The following is a 17,668-nucleotide window of genomic DNA, read 5'->3' as shown; positions in this document are numbered from 1 at the left end:
GAGGCTGTTATAAAAGTAATAAAGTTTCTTTGTGACAGACATGTTAAAAAAAGTGGGCCTTTAACAAATGAAGGTGATTGTGATGAAGAATTTATTGTGAGTAGGCATTTGTTTCAGCCAAAGATGGGTGATCTTCATCTGCGGTCCTCGGTCAGGTTAAAATTGTTTTCCTGTCAAACGTTCTTCTAGGTGGTATAGCACTAGTCTGTGCGTTGCTGTACAGAGGTAACTCGTGGTTGCTGTGATGCTGAAGCCTGTGACAGTGATATGCCAATCGTGGTAATGGGCACCCATGGTGGACAGTGTTGGCTGGAGCTTCCTGACTAAATCAAGCCTGGAAGCAGGAGCGGCATCCGCTTCCGAAATGGCTTGACTCCAGAAACTATGTACGAACAGTGCTCAGGCTGTTTGTTCATAGGGTCGCTATGAGTCTTCTACGACTCGACGGCACCAAACAACAGGCATTTGTTCCACTGTTTCAACATTACAGGGTAATTAGGAGCTGTCTCTAAGCCAAATGTTCAGATGTCTCTTCACAGAGACTTACTTTATATGCATTTCCCCCCATTGGTAATGATGCTGTGGAGAAATTATATAAACGAGCTATTCTTTGAGCTCCTACACATACTTCACAAGGAACTCAACATAAGACGAGATCAGTTTCATGAGGTACACAAATTTGGAAGGGAAACTAGATGTACTAAAATTTGCCTGCTGGAAGGGTATCCACTTCCTAACCAACGTGCCACTGGAAACTCTGTGAACTTTGATAAATGATGATAGTTACAGAAAGGCTTCAGGCCTTTTGTTCATAGGGTTGCTATGAGTCATGCTTGACTCGACAGCAATCAACACAACCAAGACTATAACATATAAACACTTTTCCTTTAAGTAATGTGGAAAAGTGAAAGCAACAGTATTGTTGAAAGCAACCCCAACCTGCTTCTAAGCTTGTCTTCATCGGGGAGTTTCACCAAACACTGCCCACCATTGGTAACCATTCTGACATTTGACTCATCAGTGTCATCATGTTCGGCTTCACAGCAACCACTAGTTACCTCTGTACAGCAAGTGGACATACCAGGGTTACACGACATAGAAGGATGTTTCACCAAAAACAATTAAAGGCAGGCCTGAGGGCCGCGGAGTAGAGTCAGCCACCTTTGGCTTGGGAGCATGGCTTTCTATCCGCTAGGCCAACTGCTCTCTCTATGCTGTTGTTGGTGTTGGTGGTGTTAAGTGCCGTCGAGTCGTGGGCGACTCATAGCGACCCTATGAATGAAAGTATTGGACCCCTGTATAACTTTTCGTCCTTTCTCCAAGTTCATAGGATTTCCAGAGGCAAGCTATTATGGAAGTGGATGCCACTCCTGCTTCCAACCATATTAAAATACGAATGCAGGTGAATTTAGGGATTGATTGGCTTGTTTTCAGCCAGTGTAAATAAGATGACAGAAGAATTGATGCCTTTGAGATGTGGAGCTGAAGAGCACTGAATATTCCATGGACTGCCAAAAGAACAAACATATACATGTTGGAGAAAATGCAATAAGGGAGCTTCTTGGAGGCAATGTGGTGAAGCTTTATCTCACACAGTCTGGGCATGTTGTCAAGAGAGGCCAGTCCTTGGAAAAGGACATCATGCTGGAAAAGGTGGGAAAGGATAGTGAAAGAGAGGAAGACACTCAACCAGATAGACTGACACGTGACTCTAACAATGGGCTCAAGTATATCAGAGATTATGAGATCTATTGTTTACAGGGACCTCTCAAAGGTACTCAGGAGCAACAGTGTCTCTCTGGAGACTAAGGTGCGCCTGATACAGGTCATGGTATTTGCAATCGCTTGTTATGCATCAGAGAGTTGGACAATGACTAGGGAGGACAGAAGGAGAGTGGATGCTTTTGAGCTGTGGTGCTGGAGAAGGGTACTGAATGTACCATGGACTGCCAGGAAAACAAACAGATTTATCTTGGAGAGGATTAAACCAAGCTGCTCCTTGGAGGCAAGGATTCTGGGGCTTCGTCTGACATACTTTGGACATGTTGCCAGGAGGGACGGGTCCTTGGAGAGGGACATCATGCTTGGGAGGGTGGAGGGACAGCGCAGGAGGGGAAGACCCTCTATGAGATGGATTGATTCGGTGACTGGGGTAATCGGGATGGGTGTGTCAGAGGCGGTGCGGTTGGCGCAGGATAGAGCAGGGTTTAGAGCTGTTGTGCATAGGGTCGCTATGAGTCGGAAACGACTCGAAGGCACATAACAACAACAACAACAACAATTGTTTACAGGATCACCATTAGTTATAGCTGATCCCATGGTACTGAACAGCAGGTATGTGTATAACAAGGGGAACTATGAGGATGATAAAATTCGGACAATGGAATCTGATGCTCATTTCTCTCCCTGCCACAACTGCTTATGCTAAGCATTCTTTGTAACTGTGAAGAAAGGTTTTCCCGACTATACCAAACCCAACTCACTGCCGTCAAGCCAATTCTGGCTCATACTGATCCCATAGGACAGGGTAGAGCTGCTGCAGGTTGTCAGTCTCTGTAGGAGTGAACTGCCACATCTCTCTCCTGGGGAGTGGCTAGGGGATTCAAACCTCAGGCCTTTTGGTTAGAATCCAAGTATTTAAACACTGTACCAGGAAGATTCAGGAAGATCTGGGTGGCCTAGTGGTAAGAAGCAACAATCCCTTCTCACGGGATTAACTACCTCTGAAAACTCGTTAGAGGGTCAGCTATGAGTCAGTTCTTACTCGAGGGCACATAACAACAAGAGTCGGGAACATCTGAAGTTTTCATTTTCTACTCATTGTTCTGGATTCACTCTAGCTGTAATATGATCAGTACTTGCTCTCTCCTATGCAGCTAGCAGGTATTCTGGGACAAAAGCTCAGGTTGATTGGCAAGAAACCTTATCCTTAACATTTCAGGCACAAACGACTTTACTTAGATTGCTGTTAGACTGGAGGGATTGTGAGATACAGTTAGGCAAAAGTTGCCATCTGGATTTTAACATTTCCAAAGCCCTGAAACTGCTCACAGTCAACATGCAGGTAAGCGTCTCATGTTCTTTACATTTGGTATCAATACTTCATATGAATTCTATTTTGAGGAGTCTGAATTTTTCTTCTACATGCAAATTATCAGCCCTGAGAAGAAGCAAAGGAGTTCAGATCATAAATATAAGTTTGCTTCACAGTTGTTTCTAGCCCATCATGGGCAAGAGCCATCTATTTAATAAAGGAAAAGCTAAGATTGGAGTCCTTATTCTCCAATGGTTGTGAGTGAGCTTTAAAATTAAGATTTAATTACAAACCATAGACTTATTCTAACCCCTTACTATGTGATTTTGGCAAATTATTAAATGGCTAGGCTGATTAATTTTCAAAAGAACCCAGCTGAAGAAATATTTTTATCAGGGCTAAGTCAGTTAAGGAATGTAAAGTGCGTAGCAGAACACCTGGCACATAGTAAGTGCTCAGTAAGATGGAATTATTAATATGAAAAGGTTCCTTGGTGGCACCATGTGTGCTAATCAACTAGCTAGAAGGCTGCTTATTTGACTCCTCCTATTAGCGCTCAATGGAAAAAAGGCCTGGTGCTCTAGTAAGCGCCAGGTCATTATAGTCATTGAAAATTCTAAAAAGTGCAATTCTGCATGGAAACATGTAGTTCCCATGAATCAGAATCAACTCAAAGACTACAGAAATTATTATGAGAGGCTTTGTTGTTCAAAGTTTCAATGAATGGAGATTTAGCCCACTTATTCCTTTATTCTGCTATTTCACAACCCGCATTCGCCTTTCCAGAGTGAAAGTTTTTAGTCCCTTACATGAGGTATTGTAAGTTTTATTGGTTTCTAGATATCTGATGGTGCCCAGAAAGCAGGAATATGCCTTTATAGACAGACATGTCCAATGTATTAGGGAATATCGTCAAAATAGACTCTGGTTCTCCGTTAAATTAAATTGGAAGGTCATACTGGAAGAATATAAATGTTTGATAGTAGCTAGTGTGTCGTGGCCAATAAAAGCCACCACTGCATGGAAAAATCGCCCTTGACCTTTGTAATTAGAGAAGAAACTGATCCAAGTGCTTCAATTTAAGAAAGAACATATTTACTAATAGACTTTTATTGTAATGATGCCACTTTTACTTTTTACGTGTCTATATCTGGCTCCTCTTTTTTCCCAATTTCTAAATTTATACATAAGGAGGTTTTCATCCACACAAGCAAGCAAGCAACCAATCAACCTAGGGTGATCTTTGTGCCAATTACTGAACTCAGAGAGATGGAGCCAGACTTCTGTTGTTCAAGAGACCAGAATCCGGTAGGAGAGATAATAATAATAATAATAATAATAATAATAATACCTAAGAAAGAGTATACTGCTAATTTCTGGAGTAGTGGTATATACAGGGTACAGTGGGGGCAAAGACAAAATGGAAATGAAGTTGTTTTTTGTCTGTGATTTTGTTTTTTAAATTTAGGTGACATTCTGCCGGCTTCGAACTCACCAGTGGTGCTTCATTTTGTTTAATGTCATTCTATTTCATGCTCTACTTTTTGGGGCTGACTTTATAGAAGAGTACTTTCTGCAGTCATTGCCTTATGTAGACATGAAAGTTCTGGAAATTAAGGATAAAGCAAGAAAACTGAACACAGAATCCCTAAGAAGCAACCTGTCTAAATATTTCATCCAGAGCCAGTCAGAAGTATGTAAAGGGAAGAATATTTTTTTGCTCTCTCTCATCTTCAGCAGCCCAGGAAACGGGATAAGACGAAACCTCATCAGGAGAACCTGGGGTAACGTGATCACAGTCCAAGGACACTCTATTCTCACATTATTTTTTTTAGGAATGCCCATTTTGGTAACTACCCAACAAGAAATAGAAAACGAGTCCCATAAGAATAACGATATAATTGAAGGAATTTTCCTGGACACTTCTGAAAACCAAACTCTGAAAATAATTGCCATGACACAGTGGGCTGTAGCTTTTTGTCCCAATGCCCTCTTCATTCTTAAGGTGGATGAAGGGATGTTTGTCAACCTACCACCCTTGGTGGAATATCTCCTTAATCTGAAGCAACACCTCAAAGAGATCTATGTAGGAAGAGTGATCCATCAGGAAAAACCCAATAGAGACCCACATCACAAAGAATTTGTTTCTCTTAGTGAGTACCCAGACAAATACTACCCAGATTACTGCAGCGGTGCCGCCTTTATAATGTCTCAGGATGTGGCTTGGATGATGTACGTAGTCTTCAAAGAAGTACCCATTATGGTACCTGCTGATGTGTTCGTAGGAATTTGTGCAAAATCCATTGGCCTTACACCCATCCACAGTTCAAGGTTTTCTGGGAAAAAACATATCAGCTACAATAGATGTTGCTATAAATTCATTTTCACATCCTCAGAAACTACAGAAACTGAAATGTCCTTGGCATGGAAAGAAATTAATGATGGAAAAGAATGTACACTGCTTGAGACTTACTATGGGCTTATTTCCTGCAAACTTCTGACGTATCTTGACAGTTTTAAATACTTTCCTTTAGGCACCACAAAAAACAATGCTGTGTATTTTGGTGATTAGGATTTTTTGTGTGTATGTCTACTCTTTTAAAACCCTCTATTCTGCTACAGGAAGCAGCTTTCTTTCCTTGTGTTTCGTCTTTAATTGTACTTACAAAGTTGTAAAATATTCTTAGTACTTTAATGTATTAGATCTTACTGAGACCTCATTTTAAGGAATGTAGCATGATTCTTGTAACACGTTCATATAGCATGATTCTTTTCAAAAGAAAATCTTCATTAAAAAGGAAAATACTAAATTGAATTTTGAAGCAAAAGCTTGTTTTTCTCTAGTCAATATTTTTTATCACACTTCATAGAACTGTCATAACTCAGTAATAGCCATAATTATGGACTTTTGAGAATCTTTGGAATGAATGACAAATACTAAATAGGACATGCCTAGTACTGAAGAGCAACGGTGTCTCTCTGGAGACTAAGGTACATCTGATACAGGCCATGGTCTTTACAATCACTTGTTACACATCAGAGAGCTGGACAATGACCAGGGAGGATAGAAGGAGAACTTATGCCTTTGAGCTGTGGTGTTGGAGAAGAGTATTGAGGGTACCATGGATTGCTAAGAAAACAAACAGATTCATCATGGAGAGGGTTAAACCGGGCTGCTCTTTGGAGGCAAGGATTCTGAGGCTTCATCTGACATAATCTGGTCATGTTGTAAGGAGAGGCTGGTCCTTGGAGAAGGACATCATGCTTGGGAGGGTGGAGGGCAGGCACAGGAGGGGTGGCCCTCTAAGAAGTGGATTGATTCGGTGACTGGGGTAATCAGGATGAGTGTGTCGGTGACAATGAGGTTGGGACAGGACAGAACAGAGTTTAGGGCTGTTGTTCATAGGGTCGCTATGAGTTGCAAGTGACTTAACGGCACATTGCTGTTGTTGTTATATGCCATCGAATTGCCTGTGGCTCATAGCAACCCTATGTAGAACAGCTCTGAAGCCTACCCTATTCTGAGCTAGTCTCGTTGACTCTGTCACACCTACCCTCATTATCCCAGTTACTGTATCAATTTACTTATTTACATACAGTTACTGTATCGGATTACATATCATCCGAGGGCTTCCTCTCCTAAGCTGTCCTTCCACTCCTTCCAAGCATGATGTCCTTCTCCATGAATTGGTTCCTCATGGCCAGGTGCTCAAGGAATATTGCTGTTGTTATGTGCCGTCGAGTTGCTTGCGACTCATAGCAACCCTATGTACAACAGACCTAAACCCTGCTCTGTCCTGGGTCAATCGCATTGTCTCCAGCACACCCATCCTGATTACCCTAGTCACTGAATCAATTCACCTCATAGAAGGCCTTCCCTCCTGCGCTGTCCCTCCACCCTACCAAGCATGATGTCCCTCTCCAAGGACCGGTCCCTTCTTACAACATGTTCAAAGTATGTTAGACGGAGCCTCAGAATCCTTGCCGCCAGGGAGCCGCCCGGTTTAACCCTCTCCAGGATGAATCTGTGTTTTCCTAGCAGTCCATGGTACCCTCAATACTCTTCCTATCCTCCTTAGTCACTGTCCAGCTCTCTGATGCATAACAAGTGATTGCAAGGACCATGGCTTGTATCAGACACACCTTAGTCTCCAGACAGACACCATTGCTCTTCAGAACTTTGGAGAGGTCCCTAATAGCAGACTATCCATTACAATACATCTTTTAATTTCCTGGCCACTGGTGCTGAGAGTGTTGACTGTGGAGCCAAGCAAACGAAAGCTGTGAACAATCTCAATCTCTTCACCATCCATCCAAAGAATATAGAACTTCAAAATCCTAGCCTTCAAGGAGAAACTTGGCTTCACTCTGTCAAAGACAGATTTGTTTTCTTGGTAGGCCATAGTGTGTTCAAGACTCTTCTCCAGCACCAAAACTCAATAGCATCAATTCTTTTCTGGCATCCTTAGTTACTGTCCACATCTCTGATACATAGAAAGTAATTGTGAAGGCTTAGTTTCCAGACTGACATCATTATTTCTCAGTAGTCTGGAAATGTCCCTTACAGTAGATTTTCCCAGTGCAATATAAGACTAATATTGTTTGTAAGCAGTTAACTTTTTCTTTTTCTGGGTAACAGAATGAAATTTCATTTCAAATTAATAGTTACCTAGAGCGCTGGTGGCTTAGAGCTAAGGAGCTGCACTGCTACTTGAAAGGTGAATGGGTTGGACCAACCAATTGCTCAGTGGGAGAAAGATGGACAATCTCTTCTTGCAAGATTTACAGCCTCTGAAAATCCACAGGAGGCTTAGCTATGAATGGTTCTGACTCAATGGTACGCAACAACACATTGTCTTAAACTTCAATAGTGTAACATTAACTTAAGTAGTTAATTCAGTAACTGGGCTAAGGGGGAAAGTGTGTCAGAGACAATAAGACTGGCACAGGATAGACAGGGTTTAGGGTTATTGTACATAGGTTACTATGAGTGAGTCTCAGGTGACTTGACAGCACATAGCAACAACAACAGTATAATACTTAATGAAAATAATTTTCGTCAAGTCCTATAATAAGGAACAGCTTCCCAAGTAGGGTACAGCAAACTTGCATTTCATGTTATGACTACGTTATTACTAGTAAAATCGGGCACTACAATATGATGGGGGGTGGTGAGGGAAATTCAAAGAATCAGGTCTGAAAACAATGTATTTGAATTTTGTAAATTAACTAGTATAAATAAAAAATGTTTTAAAAAATCATGCACAGGTTTTCATCCTGTAGTTCCTGGCATTTTAGGCGTCATCAAAATTGTCCAAATCAAACAAGGTAGCATTGAACTTAAGATATTACCAAAAATTATTGAGCCTGTTTATGTATAAAATCAACCCTGTAGCACTGATGAACTAAATTACACTAATTTAAGTGCTCAGTAATTAATTAGTCCCATAAATGTTTAGTATTAAGAAAAAGCAGCATTTACAAATATATGGTAAAAATCAAACGGCTTCCATTCAAACCTCAGTTCCACATAATAGCTATGTGACTGACCTTGGGCATGTTCTTTAATTTTGTTATACTTTTGCCTTACCTGTAAACAAGAATAGTACCTAAATCCTGAAATATGAAGCCCTTAACATGTGTTAATACACAAAAAGCTCTTAGAATAATGCCTAGTACACACAGTAAATGCACAAGTGTTAACCACTATTAATGACAAAAATATGAGCCAATAGCCAAATAACACATTTGATGTCCTCTAGGAAAGCTAGGCTAATACTGTGGCCCCGAGTTGTGTGGTCTGTAGAAAGAACTTAATTTCTCAGTCTTGAAGTCTTCATTTACAAAATGTTAATGAACTTTTATAGCTGTTTAGATAACAAAATGAAAGATATATACCAGTTGCCAACTATGATAATAAGTAATTTTGCAAAATGAGGTTTTGGTCATACTGGGTCACTAGTAGTGTGTTATCATTATCTGTATGTGGTGTTTTCTCTTACCACACTAAGTCATTGAGTTGATTCCAATTCTTAATAACCCTGTTTAAGAGAACTATGTTCCACAGAGTTTCCAATGGCTGTAGTTACTCTTAAAGGCATGGACTGCCAGATCTTACTTCTGTGACTCTACATGGTGGACTTAAAACTGCCATCTTTCCAGTTAGCAATTTTGTTATAAAGACATGTGCTCACTATACTATTCTCCTCTAGTCTTGATCTATCTCCTACTTGTAAGATTCAGACCAGGTGCCCCAACCCACACTTACGTCTTGGGCAGGTGTTTTCTCTGCTGTCTCCTATTACTGCACTTTATATACAACTTTATTTTTTCTCTATTAGCTACTTGTTGTGTAATTTTACGATAAACCACTGAACTTCTCTGAGTCTCACTTTCCTGGTCTGTGAAATGGTAGTGTAAAGATATGAACTTAGCACTTAGAATAGTAATGTTTAATACACTCGTGTTCCTTTTCTCATTGTCAAATACATAATAGGTAGCCAATAACACTTACTGAGTAAATATATCTAAGAGAAAAGAGGAGCCATGTACATAAAAATCAATGTAGAGCCAGAGGAAAGAGGTCAGTCACTCTTTTGAACGTTGAAGTTAAATCAATAATATCAACATCACAGAGGAGATAAAAGAAATAATTACTTTTGGGAAAGATTGCTTCTCAGGCCAGGAAAAACCTAGCTACAGCCTAATTAGTGATATTAATAACAGGAAGATGGTCAGTATGGGAACAGGAGACTCAAAATAAGAGATAGCAGGAAAGAGACAATGAAACTGGGGACAAGAGAATTTGAGTTAGTTGAGAAGCACTTTGGTAAGGACAGACATGGCTGACCAGCTTCACTATGGCCTGAAACATCTTTCTAGATTCTGAACCTTTGACACTCTAATGCAGGAGCCTCTGGATTCTTACCTTTGTAAGCAAAGTACTTTTCCAATAAAAGAAAAACACTGAAAAATGGATGGAAATATTTTGGGACTGGAGTGACAATGAAAAGTAATTATCCTTTTTAATGGGAGAGCATCCTACTTCTGATTCTGATCATTAATCAGTGGCCAGTCTCCCTCCGTGTGATCCACTCAAGACTGACTTTGCAGATCAGGAAAATGAGAGGCAAAATCTCCAAACGATGACCCATAAACAAAGGAGTTTAGGAACTTTTTGATTAGCACATCATGTCTCCTCCCTAAAAGTCATAAAAAATTCACTTATAAACAACAAAGAGCACTAAAAGAAATAGATTTTTAGTTTTGTTTTATGTCTACTTTTCAGAGAAATAATAGTAACAAAAAAACAAAGGAGATTTAATTAATTGAAATTATTTATTCCTGATATACAGAACATAATTTTAAGGGTCTTCCACATTTTTCAAAGAATGTATCTTAAGACTTTGAAAATGGAATCAGAAATATGGGAAAAAAGTGAAAAAGAAAAAAAAAAGGTGGAAAGAATGCAGAAATAATTTGGTTCCATTTTATTTAAAGTAGATTATTTTAACAACACATGAACTTTTCTGGGAGGAAAACCAGAACGTCCAAAACTTGGCTAGTGTACTTATGACCAGATTTGTCAGCTTGTGTGTTCCACTCTTGGTTCTGCACTACAGTTCAATGGAAAAACACAAAAAAATTTGGTGATAAAGTTTAGAATCTGTATTAGACAGTCCATGATAATTGGGGGAAGGAAAATATGTTTTGGAAAATATACATGGAATTAAGCATCTTTGGAGGAATTCTGGTAAAAAAATGGTCCTCTCTGTTGAAACCTAGAAGAGATCACTCAGCTCCTTCCACTGCTGTTGTGGAAACAGGCTTTACATAGTATGGTCCTTCACTCAGGTAAGTTCTGAGCCTCAAGTAATTTGGGTTCCCAAAGATTTCTGCAATTGTCTTGGAATTGGCGAGCGCTTTTACCAGTTGATATTTGGCATCCTTTGAAGCTTTGTCACGCTCCACAGAGCGGTCCACAATATATTCTAGAAAACCTGGACTGTGAAACATAAGTTTCTGAGCCCAGGGTTGGTTTGCGATGGCCTGAAATGAGAGGCAGAAAGAGCATAATTCCTTTTGAGTCTTAAGAATGCTACCTTATGTCTAAATAAATTCCCTCCTGGGGAATTTAAGAAAACATTCCTAACTATTAAAAAGCTTGGTACAAGAAGGTATTCACCACAGTGTGAAAAATTATAAGCTAAATTTACTTAATTAAAATATTGCAATATTTTACTTAATAAAATGCAACAATTAAAATGGAAATAAACATTAAAAATATTTCCAGAAAGTAGGTAAAGAAATGGGTAATCTACTATATGCAAAATACAGAACCCAAATTATGTACATGCTTGATTACAGCAGCGGAAAAACATAACAAAAATGAGGTAAGAAAATATTACCCTAAATAAACTTCAAAATATATGCATAAGAAAATATTTCTGAGTGTTCATTATAGTACCAATTATACTAGATTCTATCTATGTCTTCATTGGCAGGAGAGTGATAGATTGTGGTATCTATATAATAAAATATTAAAGATCTTCTAATTATATCTTTCAACAGGAATAAATCTTTAAAATATCAGGCTGGAAAGTAAATTGTAGAATGTTATCAACAGCATGATGCCATTTATAAAATTTAAGATTATGTAAAATGTTACATTTTGTTGAAGGGTAGAAACATGTATTGAATCACGTATGGGCTTATAAATTTAGAATACACAATAGTGATTCTATCCAGGAGAAATGTGTATTAGGATTAGGCAGAGGTAAGAAGTACAATTTTCTGTGAAGAATTTTAACTAATCAACCAATCAAGACAAATACTATAAGAAAACATACCAAACAGGGAAGACTTTAGATCTAGATTTCTACCTCTCACTCATTTTCAAATTTTAAAATTATAATTAACTTTTGCAACATAAAAATGTCACCACTACATTTTAATGAAAAAGTAACAATCAAATTTTCAGTCTAGTCCTATCCTCTCAAAATGGATTCACAGACCAGCAGAATAAGCATCACTTAAGGGTCTCTAGTGGTCTATTGGTAGGAATCACTGCAATCCCAAAGGCAAGAAGTTCAAATCCACCAGGTGCTCTGAGGGAGAAAGATGGGCAACCTCCTCCTGTGCCATTCATTGCTTATGAAAACCTGCCGAGGGTCAGCTATGAGTTGGTTCTCACTCCTTGGCATATAATAAACTGAGAAGAGATATATAACCTTTAGCACAACCGTAATTGTATGTGTATCTGTAGAGTTAAAACCATAACTGTAATTGTAGCTGTATATTTACTGTCTGCCTCCCTTATTAGATAGTGAGTTACATGAAAGGAGGGTCTTTGTATCTTGTTCATTGTTCTGTCTCAAGCAGCCAGCACAACAAACAAGCAAGAGACACACAACAATGAGGGCAAAGAATGAGAGCAACATTTCTTGGGTTTGGTTAAGACATGCTACCTGAACTAATCTTAACAAAGTTTAACAAGCAAAGTTAAAGAAGAATGTTGGATAGAGAGATTACAGCAAACTCCAAAGACACAAAACAAGTATTTCTGTGTTAGTAAACCATTAAATGCCAGAGGGAATGGTGGGTAGCAAGGGCTAGGATAGTAACATGACTGGGTCATTAGAGCTGCCTGTATGGTAGATAAGGGATCTGGAACCTACTCTGTGATCTCAGAGTATCCTCCCCAAGTGTCTGGCACAAGATCTAACACCTTTTGGTGAAACGATCTGTTTACACATTTGTCCCCTCATTAGTCTAACAAAGGGCAGACACAGTACTACGCACTTGTGGATTCCCAAGGCTTACACAAGGACTGCTTGTGTTGCGCTGACAGAGGGTCGTATGTTACTTACCGTGAACACTTTTAAGGCAGCACAGCGTAGTTCAGGAAAGGGTTGATTACTGATGCCACGGAGGAGCTCCAATGAGTTATGAGAGAAGGAAGAAAACCAGGACTCTGTCATCCTCAGGAGGTCGTCAGTGTGCTGTTCAGGCTACAAGATAGAGAAGGATTATCTCATGACAAAGCTAACTGCTACGGAGGAAAGGACTCCTTTGGACACTGCACATCAGGAAATCTGGTGCTGGTGGCACTCTTAGTTATCAAGCCTTGTGACCTAAGTCTACAAGCCTGCTTCCTCACACACAGACAAGACTCAGTTCTGTGGTGGGTTTACTGTTAGACGAGTAGTGTTTGGTTGTTGAGTATAATGTTCTATATATGCCTTTTACATCAGGTTGGCTTATAGTGTACTCAGGTCCTCTGTTTCTTTACTGAACTTCTGGTCTACCTATTATTGTAAGGAGTACCCTTAAGTCTCCAAACTGTATTATAGAACTGTCTATTCTTCTTTCAGTTCTCTTACTGTATGTGCCAAAGAACTTCAGGTTTCATTGTCTGATGCATATATTTATAACTGCTCTATCCTACCTCTCCAAATTGAGGAGTAATGATGTCAGTGTGAGGACTAACGTGCATCTGATTCAAGCCAGAGACTTTTCAATTACTTGCTTTGCAACTAAGAGCTGGAAAATGAATAAGGATGACAGAAAAAGAATTGATGCCTTTGAGCTGTGGTACTGGAGAAGAGCACTGAACATCCACGGACGACCAAGAAAACGAACAGGTATGTCTTGGAGAGGATGCAGCCAGAGTGCTCTTTGGAGGCAAGAATGATGAGACTTTGCTTCACATACTTTGGGCATGTTGCTAGGAGGGACTATTCCTTGGAGAAGGACATGATGCTTGGAAGGGTAGAGGGTCATGAAGGAGAGAAAGACCCTCAACCAGATGGACTGACGTGACTGCTGCCACAGGCTCTTGTATGTCAGGAAGTGTGAGGACGGCACAGGATAGAACAGGGTTCAGATCTTTTCTTCAGAGGGTCACTATGAGCCGTACTTGACTGGACGGCACATAACAACAACAATTTTCTTGATGAGTTGACCTTTCAATCATTTTATACTGTCTGTGTCTCTTACGACAGATTTCTATTAAAACTCCACAAACTTAAAAGTCAACTTTATCTGCTATTAATAAAGCCATCCAGCTCTCTTGGATACTATTTGTATGGAGTATGCTGCCCCCACCCCATTCTTTCACTTTCAACAAATTTGTGTTCTGGATCTAGAGTGGGCCTATCAGATACCTGCATCATGCTTTCTTTTCTTATCTGCAAGGTTGAACTTTGGCCATTTTGTTATTTGTTCTATGTGTCTATAGTGGGGTTTTTTGGTCCCTTATTTTCTCCAATTCTGCCTTTGTGTCAGCCTTTGAGGTGTGCTGTTGGGAGAAGATTATAGAACATACCATGAACTGGCAAAGGAAGAGACAAATTTGTATCAGAGGAAGGACAAAGTGCTCCTTAGAGGCAAGGATGAGTGACACTTTGTCTCCTATGGGCATGTTGTCAGGAAAGGCCAATCCTTGGAAGACAGACATGCTAGGAAAGGTGGAGGGTCAGAGATAGAGAGTAAGACCTTCAAAGATGAACTGACATAGTGACTGTAACAATGAGCTTAAGTATATCGGAGATCATGAAGCTGTTACAGGACAGAGAAAGGTTCAGATCTGTTGTTAACAGGGTTGCTATGAGTCATAGTCAAGTCACTGCCTACCTTTGTATTTAGAGTTGGGTTTTGTAATGAATTGGTTTGATTTCCATCTGTTTTTCTCTCATGTGTAATTTTTTATGTTTACAATAGGTAGTGGCATCCATTTCTGTAAATAGCTTGCCTCCAGAAACCCTATGAACTTGGAGCAAAGATGAAAGTCACGCAAGTGTCGAGGACTTTCATTCATAGGGTCGCTATGAGTCGCCTATGACTCGATGGCATTTAACAACAACAACAACAACAACAACAACAGGGATTACATTTAGCATTCTAAATGCTGATACCAACCTCAATAACATACAAAAATTTCTCTATTGCTCCTACTCACTTTTGTATATGTTGTCACATTTTCACATAAATTTATCTTTATTCAAAACACATCTTTTAAGTAATTTATGATATAAGAATAGACTCAGACACCAGAAATACCATAAAATTGGTCTTTTCTCATAAAGTTTCCTTTACTGGAGATTTTCTTCTTTACATGGCTTCAAGTTACCGTGTAATATACTTTCACTTCATCCTGAAGGATTCCCTTTAGCATTTCTTGGAAGGAAGGTCTTCAGATGATAAACTTCCTCAGCTTCGGTATATCTGTGAATGTTTTAACTTTGCCCTCATCAACAAGGTGCTTTTGAAAAACCTTAGTTTCTAAAAAAAACACCTCTGGATTTTTCTTCCAATCTTTATGTCATTATTCTATGAATTAATGGTATTCTTTAGTCACAGACAGCCAGTTTTCTGGTGTTAACAGCCTCTCTACCCCACACAAGCTCTGAGACAGATCTACTTAAGAACACCTGTTCCAGTCCTTTTGGAAACCTCTAGACAAGTTACTACAGACCCACACAGTTATTTGCTAATAAAGTCTGCTCTGCTCTGTCTAGAGCCAGACACGAGACTGTCTTTCTGGGAAGGCAGCTGATTTAAGATGGCTAGGGAGAGGGAAGGGCACAAGGGGACCAAAAAAAAACCAAGTTTTCCTGCCATTTATGTGACCTCTTCCTAGATTTATCATTCACTTAGTTACTGTAACTCTTTGGTTTCTAGAGTTTTGACAAAAATGGTCTGCCAGTTTATAGTTTGAGTTGGTAGTGTGTGGAGACAAAAGGGGGCGCTATTTACAGCATCATCTTGGGTATCCCCAGGTTTTTTTAGCTGATTGATTAAACAATCTCTAGGGTGTTCTCTTGTTCTGATTTTCTTTTTTTAAAAAATTTTTATTTTAACCGTTCCTTAATCATGTTACCAATAATATAAGTGTTATCTTCTTTTATTAGGCGTTAGAAAGATGGCATTAACTTTGTCAGCATTTACATTGTTGTTGTTGTTATGTGCCGTCGAGTCGCTTGCGACTCATAGCGACCCCTATATGTACAACAGCCCTAACCTCTGCTCTGTCCTGTGCCAACTGCACTGTCTCTGACACTCCTACCCCGATTACCCCAGTCACTGAATCAATCCACCTCACAGAAGGCCTTCTCCTCCTGCGCTGTCCCTCCACCCTCCCACTGGTAGCATTATGTTCAATAATATTATGCTGAGTCATTATAGAATTTACCCAAATATCTCCCATTGTTTCTCACTAATTTCCCAATCTACTTACTGGTAAATACAGAAGAGATGAAACTGCATCCAAACATCTAATTTTTAATTCTGTTGACGCATTCTTTGCTTGATGTCCTATTTTCATAAGTGTATGTTCAAAGCGAGTTCCTTTGAAGGAATAACATGAGATTTTAAAAACTGCTTTCATACACTTAGACTCCTATCAACCTAAACCAGCACAGAAATAAGCACGTAGTAACAGAGCAAGCGACAGGCTCAAATATACATTCATATGTACACAGTATATACAAGGCAAAGTGTATAGGATATGGCATCAAAAGAACTGGGAGGAGTTGACTTGGTGCTACACTGGCTAAATGCTTGGCTGCTAACCCTAAAAGTCAGCAATCTGTATCCATAACAGTTCTGTGAGAGAAAAGACTTTTTAATCCATTCTACTATAGGTCAGGAAACCCTATGAAGAAGCTCGAATTTGTCTTACATGCTCATGACATGTGTGAACGGACTTGAGAGCACACAGCAACACTCTAGAGCTTTTAAAGATTTCCCCAATAACATGCTCTTTTCAAGACTGTAAAAGAGTCATGTCATAGTTAAAAACACTTAGAAAGTACACATAACTAGAAGGATATAAGCTGTTAAACACAACAGCAGAGTGATTTTAAAAATACTCTTTCCAAGAGTTTTAAAATAATAAGTGTATATTAACTTTTGTGGAGAATTTGTAGTGCTTTTAAGATTTTACCAAAAGTATCACTAAAAGCATCATTCTTAATATAAAACACAGGGATGAACTTTTCTGTTTATTTTTCTTTCGTACATTCTTTGTTGTTGTTAAGTACCATTGAGTAAGCTTTTAGAGGCAGTAAAACGCTTGGGAGGAGACTTGCCCATGTTTCTCCATGGTGCTGTTGGTGGATTTGAATCTTGTGCCTTTGGATTGACAACACAGCTCTTTACCACTAGACTACCAGAGCTCTCTAACCTCATACATTATCAATCCAAACAAATATATTTTTATGTTATTCACAAAATTCCCAAGATTTAATTGTTATACGCTTTTACAATGAGCCTTGGAGAAATGAGGTGATTAAATCAAGGCCATAAATCCAAGACATTAAAGCATGCTAGGCTTTTCTGACTCCAGAGTCCATGGTCTTTAGGATATGAATTCTTTTCAAGGTACATGTGGAGGGAAAATAGTATTTGATCCTGTCAGCGTGATGGGTAGGACCTAAATAGTAAGAAACAAATAGAATGGCTGTCAACAGTAATCATAAGAGACTGTTTTTATGGATGAGTTTACCCAGGGTATTGTTAAAAAGACTGCCACTTATAGAAGCAATTACATTCTAAAATGGGGTTAACCCATTAACAAATGAATTTATATATTGAATCTCTACCAAAAATTAGGGTATTCTTTTTTTAAAAAAA

At 39.2% G+C, this 17,668-nt stretch overlaps 1 protein-coding gene across 2 annotated transcripts in view; it reads right to left on the bottom strand.

The window, feature by feature from the left end:
* Positions 1-10,631: 10,631 nt before the first annotated feature.
* The window catches only part of PSMD5 (proteasome (prosome, macropain) 26S subunit, non-ATPase, 5), a 24,695-nt gene continuing 17,658 nt past the window's right edge, over positions 10,632-17,668 (bottom strand). The window contains exons 8-10 of one of the 2 annotated variants that reach the window (XM_006890691.1): positions 16,272-16,381; positions 12,904-13,044; positions 10,632-11,083 (exon numbers count right to left, since the gene is read on the bottom strand). In XM_006890691.1, coding sequence (XP_006890753.1) covers positions 10,826-11,083; positions 12,904-13,044; positions 16,272-16,381 — 509 coding nt within the window. In that variant the 3' untranslated portion in view covers positions 10,632-10,825. The remainder of the gene's footprint in view (positions 11,084-12,903; positions 13,045-16,271; positions 16,382-17,668) is intronic. The other variant, XM_006890692.1, reaches the window with a different exon arrangement.

This window comes from Elephantulus edwardii, unplaced genomic scaffold, assembly GCF_000299155.1.
Source record: "Elephantulus edwardii isolate Elephantulus edwardi_28Jun2011 unplaced genomic scaffold, EleEdw1.0 scaffold00092, whole genome shotgun sequence".
In the NCBI taxonomy this organism is placed as follows: domain Eukaryota; kingdom Metazoa; phylum Chordata; class Mammalia; order Macroscelidea; family Macroscelididae; genus Elephantulus; species Elephantulus edwardii.
Note: the sequence above shows the minus strand (reverse complement) of the source record. Positions and strands in the feature narration are given on the sequence as shown.